At 40.8% G+C, this 17,010-nt stretch overlaps 1 protein-coding gene across 6 annotated transcripts in view; it reads right to left on the reverse strand.

The window, feature by feature from the left end:
- N4bp2 (NEDD4 binding protein 2) overlaps positions 1-17,010 on the reverse strand; it is a 59,102-nt gene that overhangs the window by 19,562 nt on the left and 22,530 nt on the right. For all 6 annotated transcript variants that reach the window (XM_075943340.1, XM_075943338.1, XM_075943339.1 and 3 more), the window contains 6 exons: positions 16,098-16,174; positions 11,256-11,411; positions 6,365-8,709; positions 5,710-5,795; positions 5,322-5,367; positions 3,118-3,305 (listed from right to left, as the gene is read on the reverse strand). In XM_075943340.1, coding sequence (XP_075799455.1) covers positions 3,118-3,305; positions 5,322-5,367; positions 5,710-5,795; positions 6,365-8,709; positions 11,256-11,411; positions 16,098-16,174 — 2,898 coding nt within the window. The remainder of the gene's footprint in view (positions 1-3,117; positions 3,306-5,321; positions 5,368-5,709; positions 5,796-6,364; positions 8,710-11,255; positions 11,412-16,097; positions 16,175-17,010) is intronic.

The following is a 17,010-nucleotide window of genomic DNA, read 5'->3' on the forward strand; positions in this document are numbered from 1 at the left end:
TTATTTATATCCCATTTTGCCAAGTATTCAAAGGCGCTCATAAAGACACATAGTTCCATACACACACATACATACACAATCTCAAAACAGTCCACTAAATGATGTAACAAGGAGAAGCTATATATATAGTCATGAACCACAAAACGGTGCTTCATTTTCTTTTTTTTTTTTCTTTCTTTTGGTTTTTCGAGACAGGGTTTCTCTGTAGTTTTGGAGCCTGTCCTGGAACTCCTTTTGTAGACCAGGCTTGATTCGAACTCACAGAGATCCGCCTGCCTCTGCCTCCCAAGTGCTGGGATTAAAGGCGTGCGCCACCACCGCCCAGCAAAACGGTGCTTCAGTAAATGAGGACCCTCATATTGATTGGTATATGCTGTATCATTCAGCTTAAGGCCATAGTAGGCTGGTGTAAATACACTATGATATCCATACAACAAATCACCTAATGATACTTTATTTGGGACATTATTCATCATTAATCAGTATAACTGTCTATAAAAAATAGGATATAAATAAATGAAGTCAAAGATTAGAGAAAATGAAGGCAAGAATACAGGATAAAATTAGTGTTTAAGTCCATGCCATAAAATCCTGTAGAGTTGCTACAAATTCAGTTCTGAGCCCCCTTAGTGGCCAAAGCAAAAGGGAAAGAAACATTCTCAGTGTCCATAAATTTAAAACAAACCAGTTACTCAGGAGAAGTACAGCTTTCTGGTACTGAAAGCTGAGAGAAATGTCTCCCTGAGTCCTGATTAAGGGATACTGTGTGCGGCTGTGACCGTCCTCACAAATACATTCTCCTCAATGGGCAGAAACTACAATGTATAAAGGTTGTAAAATTCAGGTTGACAGAAAACCTTATAGCTCCTAATTACTTAAAAATTTTTCACAAATACATTTACTCAAAAATAACCTCTGAGTATCAGTATTTTCACAGTCCATGAAGCTGCCTATCCTGAGCACTACTCCACCAGGTAGAGTTGCACACACCTAAAATGCTGGGAGTTCAGGACAGTCTCGGCTGTATGTTGAGATCCAAGCACAACAAGTTAAAATTTAAGTAAATAATTAAATAAAGTAAAACTGTCAGACTAAATGAACTTTCCTAAAATACATCCTTTCTCTGCCTACCCATCTACAGAATACACTACATGCTCCCTGTGAAGGCTCTCTCTCTTTCTACCTTCTTCCCTTTAGACAGGCTCTCCACAGTTGGGAGATCTGAACTCAAGTATTCATGCTCGGCAGCAAATATTCTTACTCACTGAGCCATCTTTCTAGTCCCTAGAATTCTTTCAAATTCTAAACTAAGATTATGATAAAGATTCTTTATCATAATATAGCCAGTCAATAGTGGTGTACGCCTTTAATCCTAGCACTTGGGAGGCAGAGGCAGATATATCTGAGTTTTAGGCCAGCCTGGTCTAAAAAAGTTAGTTTCAGGACAGACCCTAGAGCTACAGAGAAACCCTGTCTCAAGACAAAAAAAAAAAAGAGTTCTAACATAAACTATGAATTCTAACATCGATGAACTATAAACCCAAGATCTCATCATCCTACAATTAATGTTCATGTTTTAGTCCTTAGTATATATGTTTGCTTTGTATTTCTTTTTTCCAGAGCTATACAAAAGAGTATTTTCTCCTTTGGAATAGTGCAAAGGAAACATCAAGAAATTCCCTTACTAAGGCTTCGTCTAAAGTGAGGATTCCTTAAAAGAATATTCTTTGAACCAAGTTGTCTACTTTTCTTACATAGCTCTGGCTGCCCTAGAACTCACTCTGTAGACAAGGCTGTCCTTGAACTCAGAGATATGCCTGCCTCTGCCTCCTAGAGTGCCAGGATTAAAGGTGTGTGCCATTGCCACCCAGTTCTTGTCTACTTTCTGTTACCCAATTTGTTGATTTTTTAAAAAAAAAAAAAAGAAAGAAAAAAAGGAAAAATTACTGACAGAAAAAAATGCATTAAATTGTAAAGTCAAAAGACATTCATTTGTTAAATACTAGAAAGATTATGAGGCAGGTCAGAAACAAAAGGTAAGTTTCAGTGATAGAAATGGCATTTCAGCAAAACTATTACATTATTCAAGCCTAAAATCAGACTTTCCTATTTCTTTTAAGAGATATCTCAGAGGTTAAGAGCACTGGCTGCTCTTCCAGGGGTCCTGAGTACAATTCCCAGCAACCACTTGGTGGCTCACAACCATCTGTAATGAGATCTGGTGCCCCCTTCTGGCGTGCAGGCAAACATGCAGGCAGAACACTGTGTACATGAAGAGAGAGAGAATCCATTTCTCCAGCCTGCTACACATAAATTAAGAAGGCTATCTGAAACCGCAGTAAAACTGTAAGATACTGCTTGAAGCTACTTTACGCAAGGGTGCAATGGCAGGAATTACGAAGCCAATGGGAGCAGGAAGAACACCTTCGGTCCTCCTGCAGACACAGTGAAGTGGAAGACACCTCAGTCGCCACTTAAGAATCACTTTGCCCTTAACTGAACTAATATTTTACTTTTTAAATTCTTTAGTTCTCACTTTCAAAATTAAAAAAGAAAAAGTTGAAAAGAAATATGAAAGAAATCGAATTAACCAATGGCTTCAAATAAGTACACTGAAGTAAAGAGCAAAAAGTATATCAGATTTAAAATAAAGTTTCTATTTGAACTCTAGTTGAAGAGTAGAAGGAAGAAAACTGAATTGTAATACAAATTCTGAAGCTTCTGAATTTTTTTCTCTAAATTTTTTGTTTTAAAATTTAAAAATAGGCACATCCTTAGAAAGCAATACAATTATTATTACTAAATAATGTATGATACCATCTGCAAGTGAAAGAGTTCATATTTTTCTAGAAGTAAAAGATTACAGAAGTAAATGTAAAAACAAACAATAATAGAGCTTGTGAACCCATACTTAGCATAGATGAACTGTGTATGTCAGAGTACCAACTAGCAGGAAACAAAGCCTCACCCAGATTCTACTTAAAACATTTTTCAGTTTTAATACTGGCTTGAGACAGGTTAAATATGAAGTCCAGAGCAGGAGACACAGAATTAAATGAAAATCACATGCTAAACAACACCACAGAGACCACAGATTAGTATCGTGCCAACCCATACCAAATCATGTTTCTCCTGTAAGGCGATTTCTTCTGACATTATTTCTCTCAGTGAAACCTTCTTTGTTTGAGTGTTCCAGGGATCCGGTGTCTCAGGTGCCGCTAAAGTCTTCAATAACTTTTTGCCTGTTTTCTGAGATGATTTGTGTTCAGAATTATCAAGAACAGCAGGTCCAGCCAGCAAAGGATCTACAAGAATAATAAAGTGGTGTAACATTTTCAGCAATTGATGTACAAATTAAATATTAGTCACAAGACAAAAGAAACATGAGATTTTAAAATATTTTTCAGCTTGTAAATATGACTTTGAAATTTCAAAATAAACCTTCATATAACTACAAGCAAGAAATGATAATATAGAAATATTTCAAATGAGCAATGATCTAGGTGTGACTAGAAATTAGCTCAGTGCTTCCCATTCTTTTCTGTCACTTTGACTCCCTCCCTCCTCAGCAAAACAGTGCTGGAAGTGTAAATGCTGGGTAGTGAGCAACTGGGAGAGCTCCACTGAAGCCCGCTCTTCTGTTCACAGAACTCAGAAGAGCAACATGCTGACAAATATTAACAGAACAGAGGCATACCATAAATACGGAGCAAATTATGATGAAAATAAGGGACAATCCACAAAGTTCACAGTGATAGACGTTACCAAGTAACCCTTCAACATCTCCACACTCCGCTACAGTGCTCTCTCTGAGGGTACACACACACTCCGCTACAGTGCTCTCTCTGAGGGTACACACACACTCCGCTACAGTGCTCTCTCTGAGGGTACACACACACTCCGCTACAGTGCTCTCTCTGAGGGTACACACACACTCTGCTTCAGTGCTCTCTCTGAGGGTACTGAACTCAGGTTGTTAGGTTTGGCAGTGGATACCTTTACTCATTGAACTCAGGACCTCTGAGTTCTGCTCCAGCGCTGTCTCTCTGAGGGTACACACACACTCCACTCCAGCGCTGTCTCTCCGAGGGTACACACACACTCTGCTCCAGCGCTGTCTCTCCGAGGGTACACACACACTCTGCTCCAGCGCTGCCTCTCCGAGGGTACACACACAGTCGCTGCAGCCCTGTCTCTCCGAGGGTACACACACACTCCACTCCAGCGCTGTCTCTCCGAGGGTACACACACACTCTGCTCCAGCGCTGTCTCTCCGAGGGTACACACACACTCCACTCCAGCGCTGTCTCTCCGAGGGTACACACACACAGTCGCTGCAGCCCTGTCTCTCCGAGGGTACACACACAGTCGTCGCAGCCACTTGCATTTATCCGACTACACTACAGTTTAGTCACTTCTACCTTCAGTCAGTTTTATCTCTCTTTTTAAATAATTGTATTAATTCTTTGAAAATTTCATAGATTGTTTAGATCATATTCACCCGCCTCCCCCATCTCGTCCAAAACCCACTCCCCACCCCAGGTGAACCAAAATTTATGTCTTTCATTTTTTAAAGTCCATCAATCGTATACACTCTTAGGTGTGTGGCCAGTGTTCTCTGCTACACATGTCACAGGTCTGAAATAAAGTGGAGCCCAAGAATCTTCAACCTTGGTTGCAGGGAAGAGCGCACAAAAGAAGTACTAACAGTGCTTCATGACAAAAGGAAGGCCCTTCTCAGCAGACCTGCCATGACAGAAATCACTGGAGACAAGACTGTTTAAGAAGCCATCTGGAGGGGGCTGGAGAGATGGCTCAGTGGTTAAGAGCACTGGCTCCTCTTTCAGAGGTCCTGAGTTCAATGAGTAAAGGTATCCACTGCCAAACCTAACAACCTGAGTTCAAGTCCCAGGACACATAGTAGAGACACCTACATACTGTTCTCTGAACTGTACACATACACCATCACACACACATATACACACACACCATCATACACACAGCATCACACACACACACAAAAATTTTTTTGATATAATTTTAGAAATCCTTGGGTGCCATATTTTGTGGAAGCACATTGAAAATGAGTTAAGACATGCATGCACACTTGAGCCAGTGGTAGTGGAGCACACTTTTAATCCCAGAACTTGGGAGACAAAAGTAGGCAGATCTCCAAATTCGAGGCCAGCCTGGTCTATAGAGGGAGTTCCAGGACAGAGTGTTTACACAGAAAAACCTGTCTTAAAAGACAAAACGAAACAAAAAGGCACACTCCATGTTTCAACCTCAAGACAAAGTGAAAGCCAGAATATGTACTTTACCTTGCACGCACTTGCCACAAGACACCTCCTCCTGTCTCTGTCGCTCCTGCACACAAAGGCAGAGCAAAGATTGGCAAAGGGGGGGCACTGGGATATAAAGCTACAAAGTTATAGCAGCTTTATCTAGAAATCAGTTCTTCTCATGCACTATAAGTCATTATTAAAATTAAGTAAAACAATAAAATTATATAAGTGAAATTACTAGGAATAGCTACATATATATATATATTTCCCTACTTACAAAACTCTTGATTTTTAAGATTTATTTTCACTATTTTTTAAAATTTTGTGCATGTATTTACGTCTGCATGTGGGTACATGTATTTAAGTCTGCATATGTGTAAAACAAACACAGGGAGCTAGCTTTTCATACAAGGAAGCTACCAACCATTACAGAGTCTCTCCATTTCTCATGAATCACTTTAGCCAGATTCAGATCTATATGAACCACACAATCCTCAACTGTTAGAGAGCCTTGTGAAGGGAAGAAAAAGAGAAAAAGACCATCGTTACTCATCATACATTTGCAGACAACACACTCGACTATCATACGCATAAACCAAATATTGTCATCATCACGAAACATTCCTATTTACATGAAATGTTCTTATGTTCTGACATTGTTTTCATACGTAGCTGATGCACACACAAAGCTTCGTGACAAATCTACTTAGGTTGCTCTCAGCTCCATACATTCCTTTAGCTAAGATTTCCATAATTGTGTTCTAGGAAATTACTTCCTGCTTTAAATCTATCTGAAATAACACCAAAATACACAAAGTTCACTTTTGCAAATAAACTTCTAACATATTAATGGATATACTGATATAAAATTCTACATAAATATTCTCTACTTCAAATTGTTTTGAATTCTTTAAAAACATGTTATGCCAAATATAAGGCACTAAGTAAAAATATGTGATATAACCTGCTGACAGAGTCAGCCAATGAGATAAACTTATATACGCTGTCTATTTACACACATGCTGGCATGTGCTCATGCACACGTGCGCACACACACAGATAATTTACTTTTTCCTTACCTGAATCAATACCAACTGGGCCAAATAATTCATTAAGTTGGAAAGCCAACTCAGGGGGTAATGCCAACTCCAGACAGTCTATGGTCAGAGATTTGGCCATCACTGGTGTGGGATTCGATACCTCGGTTTTATCCTCTCGACTAACTCCAGCTGACAAACTAGTTCCTGGCATTAGAATTTTCTCCATTTCCTGTTTATCTTCATTGATAAATTCTTCCATGTTTCCAAATTTCACATAATCCTTAGGAAGATTCTCATTTTTCTTTACTTCCAACGAGCTAGTAAGATAAACTTCATTTAAGTCAGGATTTGAAGTGCTTGTTGCAGAGTTGATAATATCAGATAAATTTAAAAAAGAATGAATACTGTCGCCAGTCTCTGTGGCTACTAGATTCTTCTCCATTTCACTAATATCTTTGAGGACATTAGGTTTTGGAGTGAGCGGAAGAGGCAGCTTAAAGCTGTGTACACCCGACATGTCAGCCTGAGCGCTAGGAACTACTGCAGTGTTACTTCTTATGTTTACAGCAGCATTAGGAAATAGTCTGGCTATGAGCTCAGGGTTTTCAGGATTTACAGCTCTTATCTCTTCCTGCTTCGAGTTTCCCTTCTCTGCATCACCAGCAGACTGTGCGTTCGTGTTCCTGATACCAGCCCCAGGGTTAAATTCTGACACGGAACACTTAGGATCTTCTGAGGTTCCTCTATGGCCAATAATTTCCTTCAAATCCAGCCCCATAGAGAACGGCCCCACTTGTGACTCGTCATATGATCTGGGGGGATTCTCAACCTCAGTGTCCTCACATAGTTTAGTCTCAGAGTCCAACAAAAGACTCGTGGCCCAAATAATATCTTTATTACATCTCTCATATAAATCTTTCAGGGCTTCTAAGGAAAATGACCCAAATAGCTTACAAAGGATGTTAAGATTCTCAGACTCGTCGGCACTGGTGAGCTCACTTTCTTCCACATACGTGCTTTTGTCATGCATTACTCTGTATGGAATTGCTTCATGAACATTTAATTTCCTATTAGTAGTAAAATCTTTTGGCTTAAACCCATCTAGTTTTCCTGTTAGCACTCTGACAGAATCTGAAACACTGATTTTATTCTTTTCTAGTTTCCACAAAAGGGCAAAATCTTGGGGCTCAGTCTGGGCACATGTGCTCGTATCTACTCCAGAGACAACCCCAGACACCCCCACTGCTAGAGACCGAGGAGGTCCCACGACTCCTGGAAGGGCGGCTGCACCACTGGAGAAGGGAAGGGGCAGTGTGTGCTGGCTAGGAATCGTTTTGCTCAGGGAAGTTTGATCCTCGTGAGTTGCTTTACTAGGCAGCATTTCAGAACTTCGAAGGGTGGAACCCAGTGATTTGAGTTCTTCAGGGCTTGTGCCCCAATAGGCCTCATGTGTGGGGTACAAGGGTATTTCACCCACACTGTCACTAGCTCCAAATTCTAAGCTGGTTTCACTTAAGCCAGCTTTTGGTATCCTCGACCTGTGCTCTCTCTGAGCTAACGAAGCAGGTGAGGGCCAGTCGCCCACAGTGCTGAAGGAGGGTTGCTCGGTACTTTTATAAGGATCATACTGACAGCTACTGGGCACTTCTGAAAGATCGTCCTTTCCATGTGGAGAGCCTCGCTGCGGGACATGATCCGTATTCACAGACACCCTAGTATCAAATACTATCTGCGACTGAGGACGATGACACTTCTTGTCATTTTGTACAGATAAACCTTTTTCAGTTTTCCGGTTCCTTTTGGTCCTCTGACTGATTGTCTTATCAACTGGCCAGTCACCCACAAAATTTGATGGTTCAGGTTTTGGGAACTTTTCCAAAGATGATTTGCTTTTTTGTTTTCCAGTGGTCTTTTTCTTTCCTGTTGTTCTTTCTTCCAGTATTTCAGGAGGTGGGGGATTTTCACTTTGGAGGGTCCCAGCACTTGCAAGCTCACCAGCTTCTTGACTATCCTCAGCACAGTAACTACTTGGAGATGCTCCCTCTGCAGGACTCCAACCATCGACTTCAGCACGCTCTTTTGACGTCATCGGCTCTTGCTCTTTCTCACTCTTGTCTGTGGCTTGAACTTTGCTTTCAGAGTGAGAAAAACAGGTGTTTGGGGCTTCCCGCAAGAAGGGGCTGCTGTGAACACCATGACCCACGGTGCTCATCTCCTTTCTTCCTCTGTTTAAACTGGCACGAGGGAGGGGGGAAGTGCCCTCGGGGAACACTGCTTCTTTGGCCACTTCAGGCGTCTTCTCCTCAGGTAACTCTAAGTGCTTCACAGATGTGGATAAGACATTCTCTTCTTTTTCAGAGGTAATAGCTTCATTGTCTCCTGGGCTACAAGACATTTTTTTGAAGAGTGGTAAGAAAGTCTCTTCACAGTACCATTAATACTGTGATTTAAATTAAAGAAGCATGCAACCAGACAGCATTTACCATTTATTCTAAATACTAAAAATAAATTGCACAAAAATTACCAAAGCTGGGATGGGGATATAAGTCAGTAGTATAGCTCAGAGGCAGGCCACTTTCTCGGACTAGTAGAAATGTTTTAAGAGCTAATCTTAGGCTTTCCCTAAAATACCATAAACACATCCTTTTCTCTGAGTCCTACGCCTGGCACTCGGTGCAGCATCCACAGAGCAGACTGAGTTGGACAGTAACCTGCGGCTGTCAGTCACAGTGCTATGTGTTGACTATTACTATGAAGGTTCTCACTGTGCTCACGTGCGATGACATCCCCGTGCTGGCTTCGTTCACACCCACAGCTTAGCATATGTTACAGTACACAGACCTACCTCCATGTCCATCTGCCAGAAGCTGCACTTACAGAATTGTTTCTCAATCTGTGGGTCATGAGCCCTTTGAGGGTCAAACAACCCTTTCAGAGAGGTCACCGAAAACCATCAGAAAACACAGGTATTTACATTGCAATCCATTAACACTAGCAAAATTATAGTTATAAAGTAGCAATGAAAATAACTTTATGGTGTGGTAGTCACCACAACATGAGGAACTATATTAAAGAGTTCCAGCATTATGAAGATTGGGAACCACTCACTGCTCTACAGGACCACAAAACCAACATTGTCAGATACGGTCCATGAATGAAGCTATGTGAGATTTCTACAAGACAAGCATCCGGTATCCTCTGCTCCTCCATCACATGGGCTGATCCTGGAATGTGCTTCATGCCCGCCTAGGTGTAGTAAATAGGAGTGGTTTACTTCAGATTCCCCATCCGTTACTAATTACTCAGATGACGTCTCTGAACACGGGTTGTCCTCTTGACTGCGTTCAACCTAACTCATGTGACCTTGCCCTTGTGCCTATCTATATCCAACTTGAACTAAAGTGAACTTTGCTCACATGACCTTGCTAAACCCTCAGAATGTCCTCAGAATATAAACTGTCTAATGTCCTGAAAAAAGCTGGTTACTGCATGAGACTTTAGTCTACCTATTTTTAGGCTCTTCCCTCCCAGGTCCACGCTACCAACAAGAGTAATAATACAACATAATTTGTGTGATTAAAAAAAAAGAAGAAGAAGAAGCCAGGTGTAGTGACACTCATACTCAACACTCTGCTTTAAGTCTGTCTGGAAAGAAAAACAAAATTGAAAACAAAGAAAGAGTCAGGCGGTGATGGCGCACACCTTTAATCCCAGCATTTTTGGGAGGCAGAGGCAGGATCTCAGCAGTTCGAGACCAGCCTGGTCTACAAAGCAAGTTCTAGGACAGCCAGGACTGTTACACAAAGAAACTCTGTTTGGAAAAACGAAAAAAAGAAAAGAAAGAGAGAGAAGGAGGGAGAAAAGGGAAGGGAAGGGAAAAGGAAAAAGGGAAAGGGGAAGGGGAAAGAGGAAAGGGGAAGGGGAAAAGGGAAAGGGGAAAAGGGAAGGAAAGGAAAGGAGAGAGGAAGGGAGGGAGGAAAGCAGGGAGGGAGGGAGGGAGGGAGGGAGGGAGGGAGGGAGGGAGGGAGGGAGGGAGGGAGGGAGGGAAGGGTGTAATGATTTCAGCCACAATAAAGCTGACACTTCCAGGTTCTAAGGGACCACGCATGTGCAGACAAGCCCTCAGGCAGAAGTGTCTAATGGCTCCAGGCCCCACGTGACCTATGTGCCTGTGTGGTGGCATCATCCAGGTACGACTCAGCTAAGCCTTTGGCAGCATGCGTGAGCCCTGTCATACGTAGTCACGTCAATCCCCTGTGCACATGCACTAGGCAGCTTTTAAAAGCTGGATGCGCCATCTTTCTCTCTTGTCTTTCTTTGCACACAGACTTCCCCACAGCTATACACAACCCCTGTAACAAGCCCCTAAGCAGGTCTATTGCATGTTCCATATTTCCTTCTCACTCGCACCAGGTAATTTCAGAGGGAACGGGAGGGGAGAGGAAGGGAGAGAGAGACTAAAGAAACAGGTAAGGAAGCTCTCATTTAAGATGTCATTTGTTAGATATTCATTTCTAATTCAACATCACACTTTCAACTTCCATGACTTATTCAGTTTGTCAAACCATCTTCCTTTATATCAGGGATCCTCAAAGTTCCAGCTCTCCCACTAAGCTTTCCCAAATAAAATCACACTTAACATTAATGGAACTCTTTATGGGAAACTTAAGAGTACCTTCACTAAAACCTAACAAACTAAAAGTAATATGAATATATACAAAAACAATTAAGAGAAAAGGGAAAAGCTAAAATAGTATTTGCTGTATAGGCAGAGACTTGCAAAGCCTCAGCTCCAAGGGAAAAACTCATCTTTCACATGAACTTTCACTTCTCTTGCTAACATCCTCAGCTGACGTCAAACGTCTTCAAAATCATCATTAAAAACAATGCACAGCTGCAAACCGAGGCTCTGTCAGCAGACTCAGCCTACCCAGAACTCTGGTCCTCACAGGCATATGCACACAATGCGATGCGCTCCGCCCTCTCTGGGTCTGAAGAACTCATGATGATCGGCACGGACACAAAGCGCTGGTAGTGCTCCAACATTCTCGCTATTTTCTCTTTGCTCACTCCATGAATGTTACGCCTGAAAATGCCAGGGAGCAGAAAGGTGGAAAGAATGTTACAGTCAACCAAGGGGAAAAACAAAGAACATACAAAGTCCAAGAGAACAGTACATTTGTTTTCATTTTATTCGGTACTGGGGATTGAACCCAAGGTCTTGTGTAGGTGAGGTAAACACTTGACCTCTGAGCTAATCCCCAGCACATGCTGGCACGGCTCTGCGGCGTTTTAAACGATATGTACTATCTAGCCCTAATTTCCCTTTAGTTTCATTTTGTTTCTAGAGGTCTGTTTTCATTTTAAGACGTGGTCTTGCTATGAAGCCTGGGCTGCTGACCTGAAACCTGGGATCCTCCTGCCTCAGACTTTTGGGTGTTGGAATGCTACCTAGTCATACCCTTTTGATAAAATGCATTGCCATTTTATCAATCATCCTATACAATTTCCCCCATATATCTTTTATGAATTCAGGAGAAATAAGGCTTCAATACCTTAAAAGAGTTCTTCTAAAGCTCTGCAATAAATAAATATATAAATACAATAAGGAAGTCTCAAAGATTTTAACTAAGTAGTAAGTATCCCACTATAGTGACTCTGAGGAAATGTCCCAAAGTGCCTTCCTGTTATAAAACAGATCCCAGCTCAATAAAAACAAACACATTTTATTACACTGTAAGTTCAAACAATAGTTTTAAATTCCTAGCATATTAAGTCTCTGGATGTCCAATCATGAAGTTTATTATTTGTGTTTCCAGTCTTGCTTGTTTACTTGTATATTTTTGTTATTGAACTCACAGTTAGTTAACCCTAACATGGAAATCCTTGGGTCTCAAACCGAGGGTGCTTTCTGGATTTGCACTGCCAGGAGATGGGGTATTAGCTTTAGTCCCTCTTGGGTTGCTTTCCTAATGAAAAGATCTCAGCTGTAACTCTTTTAACTTGTTCTGGATTCAAGGCTTTATGTCTGAATTGCAGGGCTAATATTTATGTTTGCCTCTTGAGTAAATCTGGCTTTCATATTTACCTACCTCGATCTTGTCTGGTTTTCATATCACAGAGAAGCAAAGAGATAGAAAATATGAGAGAGGTTAAGAAACATTGACAAAGAGGCCAGAGTAAAAAAACTGGTCTCGTATACCACTGATTGAAGTCTGAAGAAGAGAAGAAAGGGATGAACAAAAGCAATTTAAAGATTAAATTCTGAGAATTTTCTAGAACTGATGAATGACACAAATGTCCTGATTTCAGGAGTCAAACAAGATAACAGCTTAAGCAAGAACATATGCTAAAATTGTCACACACCAAAGAAAAGAGATGACATTAGGCTAAAATTTTTTTTAAAAAGCTAGTCATATAAATAGGAGCTAATGATTAGAATGAGAAGACTTAACATGGTAATAGAAACAAAACATAAATGTTACCTTCAATAATAGACACTTGCTGACATCCCAGAATATATAGAGCAAGTGTCTTATATATGAAGGAGGATAATGAAAAGATTTCCGAATGAAAATTTAAAAAGCAATAGTTTCACACAAACAGACCCTTACTGTAAAGAAAAATTTAAAGGTAAACACCAGGCAGACAAACTTTCAGATTAAAAAGAGATCTATGCTGCAATGGGGAAAGAAAGCACAAAGGAAATACTTGAGCAAAAACCAACACTTGTGTATAAATCTCATAGTGATACCATGGAAGCAAATGGGTACTACCACAGGAAGTTGCTTTAAGGTCCTTGTGTTTGTGAAGAAGAAGGCTAAAAATGGCTTAATTTAGGCTTGAGCTTTAAATAATGAAACATGTAAGGTGGCCACTAAAAGAATATCAACAAAACATTTATAATTTAGCAATTACTATAGAAAAAACAGACTTAAATTTCATCCAAAATTTCTAAAACATGATGAGAGAAAAACTGAACAAGAATAATTTTTTTAAATAACAACAATCATAGAAGCCAGGCATGGTGGCACATGGCTTTAATCCCATCTCTTCTTGGTTAGCAGAAGCAGGTGGATCTCTGCAAGTTTGAGGACAGCCTGGTCTACAAAGAGAGTTCCAGGTCATCCAAGGCTACATAGTGAGACCTTGTCTCAAAAAACAAACTAAAGCACAGTAAGAGAGAAGGTGGCCAATGGTATAAGTAACAAAACACTCATGAAAGAGCTGCTTCATCATTTGAAGCCAAGACAGGACTGAGCACTATGGTATTTGCCTGAAATCCTAACACTTGCTAGGCGGAGGCAGGAGGATCAGGAGTTCAAGGTTAGCCTGGGCTACAGAAGACCCCCTCCAAACCCTTGACCTACCCTCCCCCCAACACACACAGAAGAAAAAAACCAAGGTAGACAGAAAATATTTTAAAAACCAGCCATGCTAGGTACACTAAATATATAAGCATTAAGGATATTAAAACATTGAAAATAAAAGTATGAAAAGAAAAATTCTCACATGTTAACTAAAAGGATGCCAGTACAGTTCTATTAATTAGACAAACCAGACTTCACAGCAAAAGTTATTCTTAAAGACAAAAGAAAAATCAGCAGAAAGGATAAAGCCTTGTTAATTAGAGTAATATCAAAAATGCTAAGCTCTTAGGAACTTCAACAACTAACTTCCAAATATATAAAGCAAACACAGGTAGGGCAACGGACAGAACTGATGGGCAATAGAACAGAAGTTCAACACACTATCTCACATTGGAAGAGTTCACCCCACAAGACCAACCAAAGAACAGCAAGCACAGAAAGCTACAGAACACACTGCACAGCAGAACTGCTAAGTATGACTTACTAACCGTATTAACACAACATCACCAGTACACGGTGGGGTTTTGTATGCATGTGTGCTGTATGTGTACGAATACACACATGCCACAGCACACATGTGGAAGTCAGAGGACAATTTACAGGAGTTGGTTCTCTCCTACCATGTGAACCAGGGGATCAAACTCAAGTGCTCAAGCTTGGCTGCAGGTGCCTTTGCCTACTGAACTTTTCACAAGCCTCCAATACACATGTTCATTAAGCAAGTATGAACATTTAATAAGTGACAGTTGGGGCTGGTTGTGGTTACACAGCTTTCAAACCCCAGGGCTCAGGAGACAAAGGTAGGCAGATCTATGCAGTTCCAGGGTTGCCAGGATGAGTGAGACAGGGAAAATTCCAACTGAGAGGAAATACTTCTCAATTAGTTTACAATACCAAAATCAGGCAAGGCTGGTCAGGGAGGGGAATGCTGGTCCCTAACGTCATTCATCCACATGGATGCAAAAATTTCAAACAAATATAGGAAACCAGATCCACTAATGTATCAAAAGACAATAAAAAGAAATTGAGTATGACAAGATGCAACATAGATAAACCATGGCAACATTGTAAGTGCAAGATGCTAGACAAAAAGACTCCATGTATTCATTGTAAATACAGGGTCCAGAGCAGGAAAACCCTAGGGAAAAAAACACAGCTGGGGTTGCCAGAGAAGGAAATGCTAGGGTATTTCTTTGTGGGAGAAAGGAAGGAAAGGCGGAAGGAAGGAAGGGAGGGAGGGAGGGAGGGAGGGAGGGAGGGAGGGAGGGAGGGAGGAAGTGAGGGAGGGAGGAAGGGAGGGGGAGAGAGGGAGGGAGGGAGGGAGGGAGGGAGGGAGGAAGGAAGGAAGGAAGGAAGGAAGGAAGGAAGGAAGGAAGGAAGGAAAGAAGGAAAGAAGGAAGGAGAAGGGAGGGAAGGGAGGGAAGGAGGGAAAGGAAGGAAGAAAAGGAAGAAAAGAAAGAAAATGTTTCAGAATTAAACAGTAGTGATGGTCATACAACATTGTGAATATATTAAGGTCAGACTGTCTTAGTTAGTATGAAAATTATTACAAAAAAGTATCCTAAAATTACATAAAATCTTCTAAAAGAATACACAGCACAGAAGAAAAACAACGAATGCTCATCTTTTATTTTTTTTTCTTCTTGGTTTTATTGAGGCAAGTTTCTCTGTGCAACAGAGCCCTAGTTGTCCTAGAACTCATTCTGTAGACCAGGCTGACCTGAAACTCAAAGGTCCATCTGCTTCTGCCTCCCAAGTGCTGGGATTAAAGGTGTGCACCACCAAAACCAGCGAATGTTCATCTCTTAAATAACATATTTTTAATTCAAGACAAGCACCTAGATAACGAGTTGGGGTAGGAGACCGAAATATCTGCAACCTTTCCCTCCTACTTTAAGAATTCTAGACGCTCCAAGTACATGGCTCAAGTGTACCAACTCCAGGGTCTGTTCTAGATTTAGTTTATTACAAGGAAGTACACAACTGACAATGTAAGACAACTGGAAATATTTTGGCCATGTATTATAAATCTCCCAACTTTTCATAAAACTTGGGATAAGGGCCACCAAGTAGACACAGGCACTTGCTTGAAGGCCTGATGATAATTTTTTGTCACTGGGGTAAGAGAACTAACTCCAGAGTTCTCCTCTGACCTTGAACAAGTGATGTGACACATGAGTGTGCTTGCACCCATTCATACACACACACATATAAAGATCTTTAAAATAATTCTTTTTAAATAAGATGAAACATATATAATATAAAATCTTACCAATTTATAAGTAAGCCAAAATCTAATCACATTTGTTTCATTCATCATTATAAAGGAAAAAACAATCACAATAAACTTTCAGTTACTGTTGTGGAATAAAAGGCCATGTCAAAAAACCTCCAAGTTTTACCTTGCAAGCTCCTTTGGTTTGAACTTCCACCATGTGTCTGGTTCCCGAAAAAGGACCTTATATTTATGCTTCTGAGACTGCATACGGAAAAGACAAAAAAGAATGTATATAATTTTTCCATAAATTTAAATGCAATGTTTGCAAACTGTATCATGTTAGAAACAAAAACCCTCACAGATGGGAGTTGGAGTTGATTGGGGGAGGGGGAGGGAAATGGGAGGCGGTGGCGGGGAAGAGACAGAAATCTTAAATAAATAAATACATAAATAAAAAAGAAAGTATAATACAAATAAACCTTTTCCTCCTCCAAAAAAAAAAAAAAAAACCCTCACAGATGACCTAGTCAGGAGATCAAAAATCTATCTGCTGGGGCTGGAGAGATGGCTCTACAGCTGAGAACACTGGCTGTTTTTACAAACAACCCAGATTCAATTCCCAGCACCCATGCAGTAGCTCACATCTGTCTGTAACTTCAATTCCAAGAGATCTGGCATCCTTGCACAAACATACATGCAGTATACATTAAATAAATAAACAAACAAACAAGCAAACAAATATTTTTAAAAAGTCTACTGTCTTAGGCAGCAAGGATTATTGGGAGGGTTTGTGCTGCTGTTGTTTTGGGGGTGTTTGTTTTGAGATAAAGCCTCAAGTAGCTTGAAGTCACTTTGTAGAAAAACTGGAATTACAAGCACCACAACATCAGGCTCTGAGTGGTTCTGTCTCCTTTAGCTGAACTTTTATCCTTTTCCTAGGGTTCCTGGCTCACTCTACAGCCCTGGGATACCTGTGGGGGTTTCAAAGAAAATGACCCCCACAGGGAGTGGCACTATTAGGAGGTGTGGCCTTGTTGGGGTAGGTGTGGTCTCATTGAAGGAGGCAGGCTTTGAGGTCTCATATATGCTCAAGATAC

The sequence above is a fragment of the Microtus pennsylvanicus genome, chromosome 12 (assembly GCF_037038515.1).
Source record: "Microtus pennsylvanicus isolate mMicPen1 chromosome 12, mMicPen1.hap1, whole genome shotgun sequence".
Taxonomy (NCBI): Eukaryota; Metazoa; Chordata; class Mammalia; order Rodentia; family Cricetidae; genus Microtus; species Microtus pennsylvanicus.